Source organism: Pseudochaenichthys georgianus, chromosome 10 (assembly GCF_902827115.2).
Source record: "Pseudochaenichthys georgianus chromosome 10, fPseGeo1.2, whole genome shotgun sequence".
In the NCBI taxonomy this organism is placed as follows: Eukaryota; Metazoa; Chordata; class Actinopteri; order Perciformes; family Channichthyidae; genus Pseudochaenichthys; species Pseudochaenichthys georgianus.
In genome coordinates, this window is record NC_047512.1 from 12210097 (window position 1) to 12224606 (window position 14510).

At 43.2% G+C, this 14510-nt stretch overlaps 1 protein-coding gene across 1 annotated transcript in view; it reads left to right on the forward strand.

Annotated features, from left to right (window-relative positions):
- Nucleotides 1–14510, forward strand: part of LOC117454067 (cohesin subunit SA-1-like) — a 51865-nt gene that overhangs the window by 7116 nt on the left and 30239 nt on the right. Inside the window, exons 7-8 of the mRNA XM_034093144.2 lie at nt 11270–11421; nt 11687–11884. Of these exons, the coding sequence (XP_033949035.1) occupies nt 11270–11421; nt 11687–11884 (350 nt within the window). The remainder of the gene's footprint in view (nt 1–11269; nt 11422–11686; nt 11885–14510) is intronic.

Consider the following 14510-nt stretch of genomic DNA (forward strand, 5'->3'; position numbering starts at 1 on the left):
TTCATATTTACCAACACCACAGACTATTCGTAATACTTTTTTTTTAGATGTTATTATTTTTTGTAGATTTGTTGCGTACGTGTTTCCCCATATTTCGGAGCAGTAATAACAGGGTGTCTGCGGGGTCTTAAAAAGTATTAAAAGTTGATAAATCAATTTAGCGAAAATTAAGGCTATTAAAAAGTATTTCAGTCAGACAACTCACGTGTTCCTTTAACATGTTTATTAGAAGCAGCATATAGTTGAGTTTGGCGACTAGGCTCGGGCATCATCACTCCATAGATATACATAGCACGATGAGTGATGATTAAATAACTAACCCCCGAGCCTACAGGTGGAAGCTGGGGTGGTGGTGGGGCAGGCAAGCAGCAGCAACATGAAACACAGCAGCACGAACATGAACGCAGCAATAGCAAGTGAACGCAGCAAGCAGCAGCGACGTAGCTGCAGCAATAGCAGCAGCAAGCAATGCATGGAGAGAGATCTGGCAGGTTAAATAGAGCGGCATATTAAGGAGACTCTGTTTGGTTGGTTGTAGAGCGGCAAGGGGGCGTTATGTATGAATGCAGCATAAGTGCTCGAGTTGACTGCCTGAACTAGCTCGCAGGCTTCGCCCCATTTCAGTCAGACAACTCACGTGTTCCTTTAACATGTTTATTAGAAGCAGCATATAGTTGAGTTTGGCGACTAGGCTCGGGCATCATCACTCCATAGATATACATAGCACGATGAGTGATGATTAAATAACTAACCCCCAAAACTGCGTGGAGATTAGATACTATCCCCCAAAACTGCGTAGCCCGAGCCTGACGCTGGTGATGTGAGACTGATAAGTAGAGGGCCTGGCGAGCTGCCATGTGGCCATTCCCCCTAAGCACAGCGGCTTTAAGGGGAATATACTACTAAGTGAGACTGCTATGTGTAGGCCTGAGGAATAGCCCAGAGCCGATTCTTCCCTGAGCACAGCGGCTTTGAGAGGAATATACTACCTATATATGCTACCTAATGAAACTGCTATGTGAAGGCCCGGGAACAGCCCGAAAAGCCATCCCCCTTAAGCACCGCGGCTTTCAGGGGAATATACTACCTAGTGACTGCTATGTGAAGGCCCGGGAACAGCCCGAAAAGCCATCCCCCTTAAGCACCGCGGCTTTGAGGGGAATATACTACCTAGCGAGACTGCTATGTGTAGGCCTGGAAGTGACCAGTGCCGACCCCCCCCCCCAGCACCGCGGCTTTGAGGGGAATATACTACCTATCAAGACTGCCGTGTCTAGGTCTTGAGGCAGCGACAATGAGCTTTCCCCCCCAAGCATGCAGCTATGAGGGGAATATACTATAATGAAATAAATATAATCTAACCCAGCAACCACCTGGTATGCAATAACAGGATTCTACAGATATACATCTTGAACGTTACTCATCATCGAGTAGTGCAAGAGCTCATGGTTGTTTGTGCTGAAAGGATCTCATTCATGTGAGGCATGATATAGCGCTGATGGGCAGAAGATGACCGACGGCCCAGGATACTCAGGGTTGAGGTAGGCGGATATAGAGCTGCGGTTGTGGCTGTGCAGATTCTTAAACAGTGGGAATAGCGATCTGGGGGCAGGTCGCAGCTTAGGCAGAGATCACGCAGCTTGGAGGAGAACCCTCGTCGTTGTGTTTGCAGCCATCGAATACACATGGGTGCCAACGCATGTGTCAGAGGGCAATGATGCGAGAAGTTCAGCATGGAAGATAAAGGACAAAGAAAACAGTGTTAGTTTTAGCAATCATTATTCGGGGTTCCTTGACTCCCCAATCAGAAATGTCAGACATTGAATGTTTCAAAAAAGTGTGTATATTTGATCTCCAAAGTTAATTCAGTAAGGGAGAGATTATGCTGAGGATTAAAAGGTGAGAGGTCTGTGTCGCCACCTGAGAAACCAATAGAAAGCTGTAACAACTGCATCTGACGTTTATCAATGTATAGTGAAACCCCTTTGCCTGAATTTATACATTAACCTTTGCACGGGTGCGAAGTTAAGAGGCAGTCTTTATCATTGCGTGGAGGACGTGCCTTCTTAAGGCCCTTGAGGAGCAAATTAATGAACTCTAGCGTGGCTTAATACTTAGCACTTGAAGATTGCAGGATTCGAATGAAAATACAATTAATGCATGAACAACTATTACATCTATTGCATAAGTACACAGAAGAAGATAAAGTACCAAGCTGAATTGTATGCTCTGAATCATGCTCTTGGTTGGAGGCAGAATATGGGAAATTCTTGAGGGCTTGACGTGTAGATCCAGAGTCGTTTGGGGCTGGTGGGGCAAACCACTGCATTGTGAAATCCCCCGAACCAGCAGAAGGCGCAGCATCTGTAAGTAACTAGAGAGGATCTGAGAACACCGCAAGGTCATTATAAAAGAATGAACGTAACCTTCCACTCGTCGCAGCGGGGCTAAGGACCAAAGATCTGAGCAATAGCCATCTCTAAGATTGCATTCATGCTGAATAGTCCGCGTCTTTACACCAGACGCAAGTGTATTACATCGTTTCATTTGCAGAAGGTTGGGTTTGCGTTCACCCAGTCAACCTCAAACAGACTATGAACTGTAAACTAAAGTCATTGTACGGAGATGCTTTTTCAACAATTGGCGGGACATTAAGCGGATAAAATGCAGATCCCAGCAATTCCTACAGTAGCCTGCATCATGGAGCATTGGCAGGTTATTTTCATACTGCTTTTAATCTGGAGAGCACATCAACAGACTATGCGGCCGGCGCATAGGATTATAAATCAGACAACGTGCATTACAAACATTATAACACATGATGAGACGTTATGCAGTGAGGAGGTTTCACCGATGACAGGTGGCTCTGATGAAATTGTACCACTGCCTTTTCTCTGTACACAGGGGACCAGTGAGGTAAGCAGTCACCAGAATGAATGCATGACCCTATAGGTTACTGGATGTTGCACACAGCATAGATAGCAAAACAAGCGATGACGCGCAAATAGTTGTTTCCCATGTTTTGATGCGGACTACGTCACACCAGCAATGAACCTCTCCAGAATTTACTAGCGAGCGACCCGAGACCACCTCTTTTAGGCGGAGCAGAGGTATCGGACTGCTTCCACACCAATCCAACGAACCACATCAAGGGGTTAACGCTACAGGGACCGATTCAATAGTACTAACCAAGCAGGTGTGAACGTGACCTAAGACTATGGTGCCTTAAGGTCATCACGTCATTGGAGGCAGTCGCAATGTCTACAGGCTCGCACTACCTGTTAGCATCTGGCATCTGTTAGCATCTAGCTCTCCTGCTTACAAACTTTTAGCCATCCCTGCTTATACAAGTAGTAGTTTTAGTTGTCTGCGATCTGCCGAGGCCGGCTGTACTGAGGTGTTTTACCTCCGGAGACGGAGCGAAGAGACGGAGCGGCTCCACCTGTTGCTGCCTGCGATCTGCGATCTACGGAGGCCTGTTCCCACCTGTAGAATACGGCTGTACTGGAGAGGTTTTTACCTCGGAGTCGTCGCGGAGAGACGGAGTGGATCCACGCTTCGGGCTTGGCCTGCTTCCACCGGGCGTGTGCTGCTGTACGGAGGAGGATTTTACCACCGCTGGGGCCTGCTTTCCACCTGTCCTGGTTCTGCTGTTGCAGAGCCTGCTTTCACCCCGGGGATACCACGGAGGGACCGGAGCGCTTCCACGCTGCTGTTTTCGCCTGTCCTTTGCTGCTGTACTGATTTTCTCCAGGAACATCACGGATACTGTCTGCTGGTCTGGGAAAATGGCCCATATCGGGATTCTGCTGTGCCTGTTAACTGTTTTGGACTATGAGAAGATCTCTAGTCATTCTGAGAAGTCTACTGGATTCAGGTCTGTTCTGCCACCCGCAGTGGGCATCCCCTGCAAAGGTTCGGATGTGTTGCTCAAACAATTACCGGTTACCTTGACACAGACAATCTGCTCGACGAAATATGTTTCTGCGATGATGGTTCTTCAGGACTGCTTCTTAAGCTCAAATCACACTCTCGCAGACTTTTCCGGTGTTTCTAAATGAGATGACAATGTATATGTGTCGTAGAGAATCCAGCATAATGCTTCTGGTGTCAAAGAAACGTGGGCTACTATGGCAACCAAATGCACATTTGATTGTAAAACCTTAAAATATATATGCCACAGAAGGCATATGGGATGTCTGCTTTCCCTGCCATGTCATCTACAGAGCAAAGAAACTGGAACAATTTTAGTAGTTAATACTCTTAACAGAATAATTGTGAGGAACGGCTCAATAAAGAAACGTTGCTAGAATAATTCCTCCTAGCACTAGGCTAGGGGCCTGTTGTGTTTTTAAACGTTTAAATAGCAGCACGTGTAATACTCCTGGCTCCTTCAGTGCAAACTTCAGTCTTGAGTGCAGGTTTCAACAGACATGGGTCCCTGGGAGCCAGCATAACTTGCTAAGAAACCTTGATTTAAGCCTGTGATAAGGTAATTTGACGAACATCTGTGATTAGGAAGAGCTTGGAAACGATTTGCAGCATGAAGCCTCCTGAGGCACACCCAGCGAGGGGCAGATATTGCAGGTAGAGCTTAATTCCTGTGAGCAAAAACTCTTCTTTGGTAGGTGATTAAATGTACATGGCCGCTTGGCAGAGAATGATTCATGGTATTCATAGAAAAGACACTGTAGGAGATTGAAGTCTAAAATGATGGTCAAAAATGTATCGAGCTTCCCTTCATATGCACGTGATGGAAATTATTAATTTATTTCCGTGTTTAATTTCATTGATTTATAGTAGGCCTAGTATAAATACTTATATACAATCAACTTCTGTATAATTGCCTCAAATATGACTTACTGCAGGCCAAATATTTCCATAATAAAACATTGCGTATGCAGAATAGTATTATATACCTGTCAGGAAGCAAGAACTCGTGGCTGGATCTGGGACTCCAATTCCCAGACTCCCCGGGAGTGTGACGTCAGCGGCACAACGTGGTTGAACGCGGAAGTAGAAACATTTGTTTACATTGCAGGTAGAGGAAATCGAGTTTGTTCACGGGAATATATCGTGCAATTAAAGGCTTCAAGCGCTGATTTTACTTCGAGAAGGTAGGACAGGATGGCAGGTATTTTGGGAATGCAGGAGTCAGCTTGCTCCTGCCTTTTTTGGTGTTTAAATACCCACCGACCGAGAGACAGTGCGACTCTTAGCTGACACACAAGAGAAGGGTTGTTACCAGAGCTGGCGTAGAACTCGGGACTTCCTCTGGCCCAAAGGATATTAAAAGTTACTCCAGATGAGGACGGAAGGGACACCTGAATGTGTGTCGTGCGGGAGCTGTGGCTCGTTCCAGCGGCGTCTGAACCATGCTCTGAGCTAGCCTGTGTTTCGGGAATGAGGCATTTCTTACGGCTTCTTGCGTATGATGATTCGGTTCCGGAGTCGGAGATTGCAATAGACATTTGCAAGGACAGCACCGGCAGGCAAGCAGCAGCAACATGAAACACAGCAGCACGAACATGAACGCAGCAATAGCAAGTGAACGCAGCAATAGCAAGTGAACGCAGCAAGCAGCAGCGACGTAGCTGCAGCAGTAAGCAATGCATGGAGAGAGATCTGGCAGGTTAAATAGAGCGGCATATTAAGGAGACTCTGTTTGGTTGGTTGTAGATCGGCAAGGGGGCGTTATGTATGAATGCAGCATAAGTGCTCGAGTTGACTGCCTGAACTAGCTCGCAGGCTTCGCCCCATTAAACGGCATTTTCCAAGGTATTAAGAAGGTCCACAGCTACGACAACATGAGACACCCTTTAATTTACTGAAACAACATGTCGGGAAACCCCTCAAGGTGGCCCCATGCATAGCGTGACATAAAATGCTGCTTCTTATTTTAAGTTTCGTTGCCTTGCTCCGCTCTGTGGGGGGGGGGGGGGTTTATCTGCTGGTGGACTACCTGAGAGATATACAGCAGGAGAATACGCCGTCCACCGCGGAGAATAAACAGAAGGGCAACCATGACAACCATGCTCCGGGGTCTTCTTCCCTGCTTTTGGTGTATTTTGTGGCGGCAGCAGCGCCACTTACAGGCCTGGCATATGTACTACAGCGTTTCCAGCATTTCCAGCGGTCTAGTGTGAACGCACACGTTAATGAATCGAATGCGTGTGAACGGAAGACTTTTTTTCGTTTGCGTATGTGTTTTACTGTATGCGTCCTCGTGGGGCCGGGGTCTAAGCCAAACTATATCCGGTCACAGAGATCTGCTATTTTAAAGTAAGGTCAACACATATCGACCCTAAATATAGTCTATATTAAGAACGAGAAAAGTCTTAACATGTATATCGTCTTTTGTAAACATATGACAAATGTGAGAGGGTGATGACGTCAGAGCATCGTCCTATGTGCCGGGCTTAGCCCCGGACAGCCCCAGCCCAATTTAACCCCTGGGTATTTGTGAGGGAGCTCCTATATGGCATTACCCCGCTGAAGCTCACCAAAGTTTCATATATTTCATAGTTCAAAGTTTTGTCAATTGTTTTGTTTATTGGTCAAATACTGGATTCTACTGGTTTCTGAGGAGCTGTACTGGAATGAAAGAGCACAGAAGCAACAAAGCAGCATACTGCATTAAACCTGACCTTCACAGAGAGGTTGAAGTTCATGTGGAGAGGAGGCTTCAGTAGTCTGTCTGCACTCTGTTTAGTTGTGCTATCTTACAATCAATATAGTAAATGTGAGGTAAAGTGTGTCGCCAATGTAACCGGTTAGACCTTGAAGTTGCGATGAGGTCTTAAAATGTATGGAAAGGGTCTTAAAAAAGGTCTTAAAAGGTATTAAATTTGACTTCAGGATTCCTGCATATACCCTGAATAAAGGTAAGGGAGAAATAGACTGTTATAAAGAGTTCTGAGTATTTTTTCCTCAAGAATGTTCTTGGTACGATACAAAATACCTATTATTTTTGACAGTTTAGTTTGCACATAATTTATATGGTGCTTGCAGTTGAGTTTTTCATCAACAATGAGTCCTAAAAATGTACATGCACCAACTTTCTCTATCTCAGTATTGCAAATCCGTATAATACAGTCATCTCTACTCTCAGACTTTGTATTAAATAACATGTAATTTGTTTTGGCCACATTAAGGGATAATTTATTAACTGCAAACCAGTTACATAGTATTTATAATTCTGCATTAACAATTTTAACAAGATCACCAAGATTATGATAGGTGCAGAGAATGGTGGTATCATCTGCAAACAAAATGAATTTGAACATGTCTGAGGTGTTGATAATGTCATTAATATAAATCAGGAACAGTTTTGGACCTAAAATTGGTCCTTGAGGGACTCCACATGTTATAGGAAGATTGTTTGATTTCGCCTCGTCTATGTCCACATATTGTAGCCTATTTATCAGATAACTCTTGACCCATTCTCTGGCTTGACCCCTTATGCCATAATGTTCTAATTTGTGTAGCAGTATGGTATGGTTCACAGTATCAAAAGCCTTTTTAAGGTCAATGAATATACCAGCTGTAATCATTTTTTCCTCAATGTTGTTGGTAATTTCTTCAACCAGTTTAATTACTGCTGAAGAAGTGAAAGTGATTTTTCTGAAATCCATATTGGCTGGGGCATAGTATATTACATTTGCTGAGGAATGACTCCAGACGGTTGTTAAAGAGTTTTTCCAGGAGAATTGTGGTAGTAATGAAATGGGTCTATGATTATTAAAACTAGATTTATCACAAGATTTGAAAACCGGAATCACCTTCGCGATTTTCATTTCATTGGGAAAAATACCTTGTTGGAACGATTTATTGCATATATTTACTAGGGGGGCTACAATGTTTGGTGCAACTTGTTTAACAATATTCATACTAAGTCCTAAATAATCTTTGACTGTTTACTGTGTTGAGTATTAACAATATCAAGCAGTTCATTTTCTGTAATTGGGTTCAGGAACATACTCTGTTGGTTGCAGTTTTTCAGAAAATCATCCACTTTAGATGAAGTTGGGCTGATTTTACTCGCCAGGTTGGGGCCAATTTCAGTAAAGAACTCATTAAAGCTATTTGCAACATCCGTTGGGGTTTTTCCTTCGGTTTGGAATTTCTTGAATTCGTTTCTGTTGTCAATTATTTTCTTCTTCATTATGCTATTTATTACCTTCCAAGTGGTTTTCATATCTCCTATGGCATTTTCAAATTTTTCAGAGAAGTATCGTTTTTCACAGTTTCTAAGGATTGTAGTCAATTTGTTTTTATACAATTTATAACCACTTTCATCTTCAGTGCTTTTACTTTTCAAAAATGTCCTATAGAGTGCATTTTTCTTACAGCAAGCATTTTTCAGTCCACGAGTGAACCAGGGTTTTGAGTCATTATTATTCCTGTTGCCAATCTTAATTTTAATATATGGACAACATTCGTTCATGTTTTGCATGAAAATCCTTACAAACTCATTATAGGATTTGTTTACATCTTTAATCTCAAATACTTCTTGCCATTTTTCATTTTTTAAGTTAATATTTAATTTATTTAGAGAACTGCCATTTAATGTCCGCTTAGTTATGCATGTATTTTGTTCTTTGTTATTTACAGGTTCTTTTCCGCAAATTGTGAATATTGGCAGGTGATCACTGACATCAGTGATGAGGGCCCCACTATGATGTTCCGTTTCAAGGACGTTAGTGAAAATGTTATAATTAACGTTTCAGTAGTGCTAGTTAACCTGATTGGTTTGGTTATTAGAGGGAGAAGCCCGAGAGAAGAAAACATATCCATGAAGTGTCTCGCCTGTTGGAGCGAGTTGGATTTTATAAATTAACGTTGAAATCTCCACACACATAAAGGTTTTTAATTCTATGAGGTCTGAGCATTTTTTCTACTTGTTCATTAAATTCCTCAAGATTACTTCCAGGCTTTCTATACATGCATGAGACGAGTATACGTTTTTTCTGTTTTAGCTCAATGTCTACGGTGACAGATTCAAGTAGGTTGTTGCAGCAGAGGGAAAGACTTTCTACCAATCTCGCAGAAAGTGTGTTTTTAACAAACAGTGAAACCCCTCCACCTCTTTGGAGTTTGCGATTCATATGAAAAGCCACATAATCGGGTACAAAATTCTCAACAGTGTTTGAGTCAGTTTGCCAGGTCTCTGAGATTGCAATGATGTCAAAAGATCTATTTATGAGTTGAAGATATAGTTTGATTTTGTCACTATTTGCATTAAGGCTACGGGCATTAAAGTGTATTAATGAAAAGCTATTAATAGCTTTAAGTTCTAAGTTAAAAAGTGTTTCACTATAGTAGCAGCTGTTGTTGGTAAGATTCCTGAAGAAATTAGAGTCTGGGTCAATGTGGGAGTCGAAACAGTTATGTCTTATTAGATTTTCATCAAAGAGATTTAAATCCTTAGAGTTCACTGTGGTCACTGGGACCGGGGGATTTGAGTCCATGGTGCAAACACGGAGGTAAGTTCATGACTGATCATACAATACAGAGGATTTATTTTAACACTCAGGACAAAATACAAAACTGAATATAACGGATTATTATCGAGTGGTCGATGTAACTTTTGACTCACGCTTAATGAATGAAGTGAGGGAAAAGAGAGCATAGATGTAATTGCATTATTTGTCAATACTTTACCAATAGCGGGAGTAATATTCTTATCCTCAGAGTTCATTCAAATATAGATAAGTCCTCACTGTCCTTCACAATCGATACTTTTCCTTCGTTTGTTTTGATGAATATTTTACAGTCCCTGGTCCAGGTAGCTTCGATTTTGTTCCTCTTCCTCAGGTCTCTCGCAGTTCTTGCGATATCCGCGTTCCTTTTCGTGAGGTGCTCGTTAATGTAGATTCCGGTCCCTTTCAGTTTCTTGGCATTTATCATCATACGAACTTTTGTCTTTCTGCTCACAAGTTTTATGATCACCCTTTGGAATCCACTTTCCGACGGCTTCCCAAGTGTGTGGCAGATCTCAATCTCCTCAGACTTCAGGTACATGCCACGATCGTTAAGTGCCTCGAGCACCTGTGTTTCGACCGAATCATGTCCGTCTCTGTCTGTAGAAGGCGCAGAATCTCCTTTCACTACCTGGGAATATGGTTTTATGATTTTTAATCCGGTCACGATAACATCCTCTTTTCGGGTGTGTTGTTCAAGCTCCTCGATCCTTCTCTCCAGCGTGACAATCTTCTCGTCTTTTTCCTTCATTATCCTCCCCATGCTTCCGATCGTTTCCAGCAGTTTTTTAATTGTTATGCTGTCATCCTTTCGGGTCTTATTTAAGTCACTTATATCCTTGGTAATACTGAATAAAGCGCCCTTAATTTCTAGGAGATCTGCGTTCGCAGCATTCGCTCGTGTCGCCATCTTGAGAAACAGGTGAAGTCACCTGCTCAGGGAAGAAATCTATGCTCCGTGCGCTCCGTGACACCAGGGGGTTTTCTTTTCTTCTTCTTACTCCATTCAGCTGACATCTGTTTCAGTTGTTTGAGAAGTTATTTTGTTTTTCAGAATGTACTCCTCCTGTAAATGTTTCTCGTTGTTGTTTTTTAAACCTCAGCCTTTGAAAGCCCATTAATTTGGTTGATTTCCACTGTTCAACTAAAACCACAAAATGAAAGTCCAACAGCTAATTTACACTTGGAGCAGGCTGGTTAGTACTGTTTGTTGGGGAATAATTTTCTTAGGTATTCAACCTTTGACACAGTTCATCATTTTCTCCTCTCACTGTCTCCTTTCCCATGGCCTAGGTCTACAGCCTTGGTTATTGCTGCTATCTCTCTTAAGGAGGGGCAGCTTGGGCGCATTGTTGTTGCCAGTCTGTGACAGCACAAGCCGCCATGAGGTAGTTTATTGTTCAGGGACGTAGGTTCCCTGGCGCACATTCTTTCCTATGGACGAGAGCTCTAGTTAGATTCAGTGTCCATAATTGTTTAGTCTCGCTGATGAGGAATGTTGATTATTACACTGCGAACTAGTTAAAACCTGGAGCTACAGAAAGAGTTCTTCAGAATTGGTTTGGCAACCGCTGTGTCAACTCGTGACACACCACCTGTCTTGTCAATTATTTTTTTACTCCAAATAAACCGTCAGTGTTTGCCATCAAAGCTCCAGCTCTCCTCGTGTCTCTCTGAGTCCTGTTTCCAATTGCTTCAGAAGTTTCCCCCACACTGTTGACCGTACGATACATTTAGATGTGTCAGTGCTCTCTATCGCTGACAACCTGCATGCTTCTCTGTGTTAGCCATGAAGCTGATGACTGGGCTGGTGGAAGTGGCTGTCATCGTGTCTGTTCAGCAGCAGACCACCCAGCGGCAATACGACCAGGAGAACAGCAAGAGAGCATCTGACAGAGCCTCTGACGGACTGGAGGAGCTGCGGGCCACCATCAGTCAGGTGACACACACACACACACACACACACACACACACAAACAAACACTGGTATAAATGCACGCACACTATCTCATAATAAAAATGTGCTGTTTTTTTCCATGGGAGAGGATACAATTAGTGCTTGGAGAGATCCTACTAAAGTATTCATATTGAAGACACTTTTGCAAGTAGGAAAAAGAGAACATGCTCTTTGCCCTTTTTTATGTTTAAATGATGTTCATAATAAATAAAATCCAGAAATTCTCATTGACATGTTTGTGTTGTAGCTGCGGGAGAACAAAGAGGAGGTATCCTCCATGATGAACGCTACGTTTCGTGGTGTGTTTGTGCACCGTTACCGGGACCGGCTGCCTGAGATCCGGGCTGCTTGTATTGAGGAGTTGGGCGTTTGGCTGATAAATGACCCCGAAGACTTTCTGAATGACGGATGTATGAAGTACCTGGGGTGGACCCTACATGACAAGGTAGACACATAGAGACAGGACTAGAACGAAAGAGTTAAGAAATGTTTTTGCATTAAGCTTCTATTTTGGATAAGAGTCAAGCTCTGATTGTCTGTATTTAGGACGAAGAAATCTGCAAACGACCCTCAGTTTGGATTAAGTTTCATCAGATTTTTCATTCTTATCAAATCAACTTTGAATGCTTGCCATGTTGATTTTCTGCAATTTCACAACTGTTGTTTTGTGCAATTTTATTTCTCGATATTTTTGTTTTTGTGGCTATACAAATATAATTTATGTTGCTGTAATGCCCCTTTCACACCAACGCGGTTCCAGGGCCGGTTCGGAGCTAGAGCCTGATAAGCACAGTTTTTTCCTGTTCACACCGAAAACCGGTGCTTACCAAGCACCAACAAATTGTCGGTCTAGAAGCAAGAACCGCATACGTCACGCTTACGTCGGAGGGGGGCAAGATTAACCTGAGCTAACAGTTTATGGCGAGTACGGCAAATACAAGTTGTAACAAGCAGTAGCGCTGAGCAAAGTGACTAGAACGTAACCACACACTTTATAAAGTCAGGCAACACTAACCAGGCTTCTTGTGATTCTGTTTATTTGCGCCTTACTTTGACCATCCGTTCGCTGTCATTGATCATAGTGGAGAGCAGGCAGACGTTTTGTTTTGTATTATAGCAGCTATCGGATGGAATCAATACATGGGCTGCACAGGTTGTCATGTCCAACTATCACAAGTAGAATCATAATGGAAAATACGCCGGTATAATGTGCCTGTAGAAAACGGTTTATGCCACAATAGGATAGCAACAACAAGTAGTCAAGATAGTCAGTTTAGCTTCGGTTGCTATGCTAACATCACCCATTTTATACCAGAGGAACTTTCATAACAGCGTTGTGAGGCCAAACCAAGCCCCCAGGAAGTGCGCCGGAATCTGATGAAGACATTCGTTGTGTCCAAACGGCGGTACTACCGCAAGTGCTAGGACTGTCTTAGGGAAGAAAGCTTTTAGTTGTGCAGCTCCACTAACTTGGAACAGTCTGCAAAAATGTTTTAAACTGAGAACTTTGGTTCCCCTGCATCATTTTAAAACTCGGCTGGGTGACATGCTGTTTGATACTCATGGTACCTGTCACTAGGGATGGGTATCGTTTGAAATGTATCGATTCCGGTTCTGCTTATCGATTCCGGTTCTTATCGATTCTCCGTTTCAATTCCAAAATTGTAAAAGAAAGAGGTCAAACTGTTAGATAATAAAAATATCTTTATTCTTTTAAGCTTTAACTGACATTTTTACAAATAAAAAATATACATGCAATACAAATGTGTTGCACAATAGCTGTGCTTTATTTTAACTGAGCTATGCCTGTGGCAAGCTATTAACAGGCATTACACTGTGCCAGAGTTGGGTGTAACGCGTTACTTTGTAACGCGTTACTGTAATAATATTACTTTGTCGGTAACGGAGTAGTGTAACGCGCTACTTTTATAATCCAGTAATCACACTACAGTTACTAACATTGCCCCGACACTCGTTACTTCGTTACTTTCTAAAATCAGTCATAATCAAACCTCAACAAACACCTGCAAAGAACACATGCTAGGTGAAGCTAACGCACATAGCTGTTGTTTATTTATATCACACACACGTAGTTCTTCTTCTCTGTTTTCCGGTTGTTGCTTGTTTTGAATGACGAATACACACTACCGCTGCCTGCTGGTAAGGAGAGTTATTGCCACTCACGCATGCGCAGTTCGTACGTGCTCGGCTGAAGTCTGGCTCCAGTGCAACACATGGCCAACACGCAGGAGAACACGCTGACGCAACAGCGTGAGCAGAGATAGACTGCGCAAAATATACAGATAGCAGGAGACAGAGAACAGCCACGGTCAGATAGCAGGAGACAGAGAACAGCCACGGTCAGATAGCAGGAGACAGAGAACAGCCATGGTCAGATAGCAGGAGACAGAGGACAGCCACGGTCAGATAGCAGGAGACAGAGAACAGCCACGGTCAGATAGCAGGAGACAGAGAACAGCCATGGTCAGATAGCAGGAGACAGAGAACAGCCACGGTCAGATAGCAGGAGACAGAGAACAGCCACGGTCAGATAGCAGGAGACAGAGGACAGCCATGGTCAGATAGGAAAACATTCAGGAGCTATCTGGATCAGTCTTATGCGACAATGGAAACTGAACTAAAGAGAACATTTGAAACTTTAGCAGTCTGCGTGATCTGCCTGTAGGGAGGGGCGGGCCGGCCCTGCGAGTAAAGTAACGAGTAAAGTAACGAGTAAAGTAACGAGTAAAGTAACAAATTACTTTATGTAGATAGTAACGAAGTAGTGTAATATATTACTTTTTTTTAAAGTAATATGTAATATATTACTTTTTTTTAGTAACGACCCCATCTCTGCACTGTGCCTTGTCTTTTTCTTTTTTAGTGTAGTGGAGCCTCACTTTAGAGCATTTACCGCGATCCATCTTTGGTGTTATGAAGTGACTGAGCTCGTGAACTGTCTACGGGAGGGCGGGGGAGCCTCGCTGCGGCGCAGCTTACATGATGCCGTTTTTAAAAATTAAGGGCGGTGCCGGCCGTCATGTTACCGAGCCGGCCGTCAACGGCCTGCT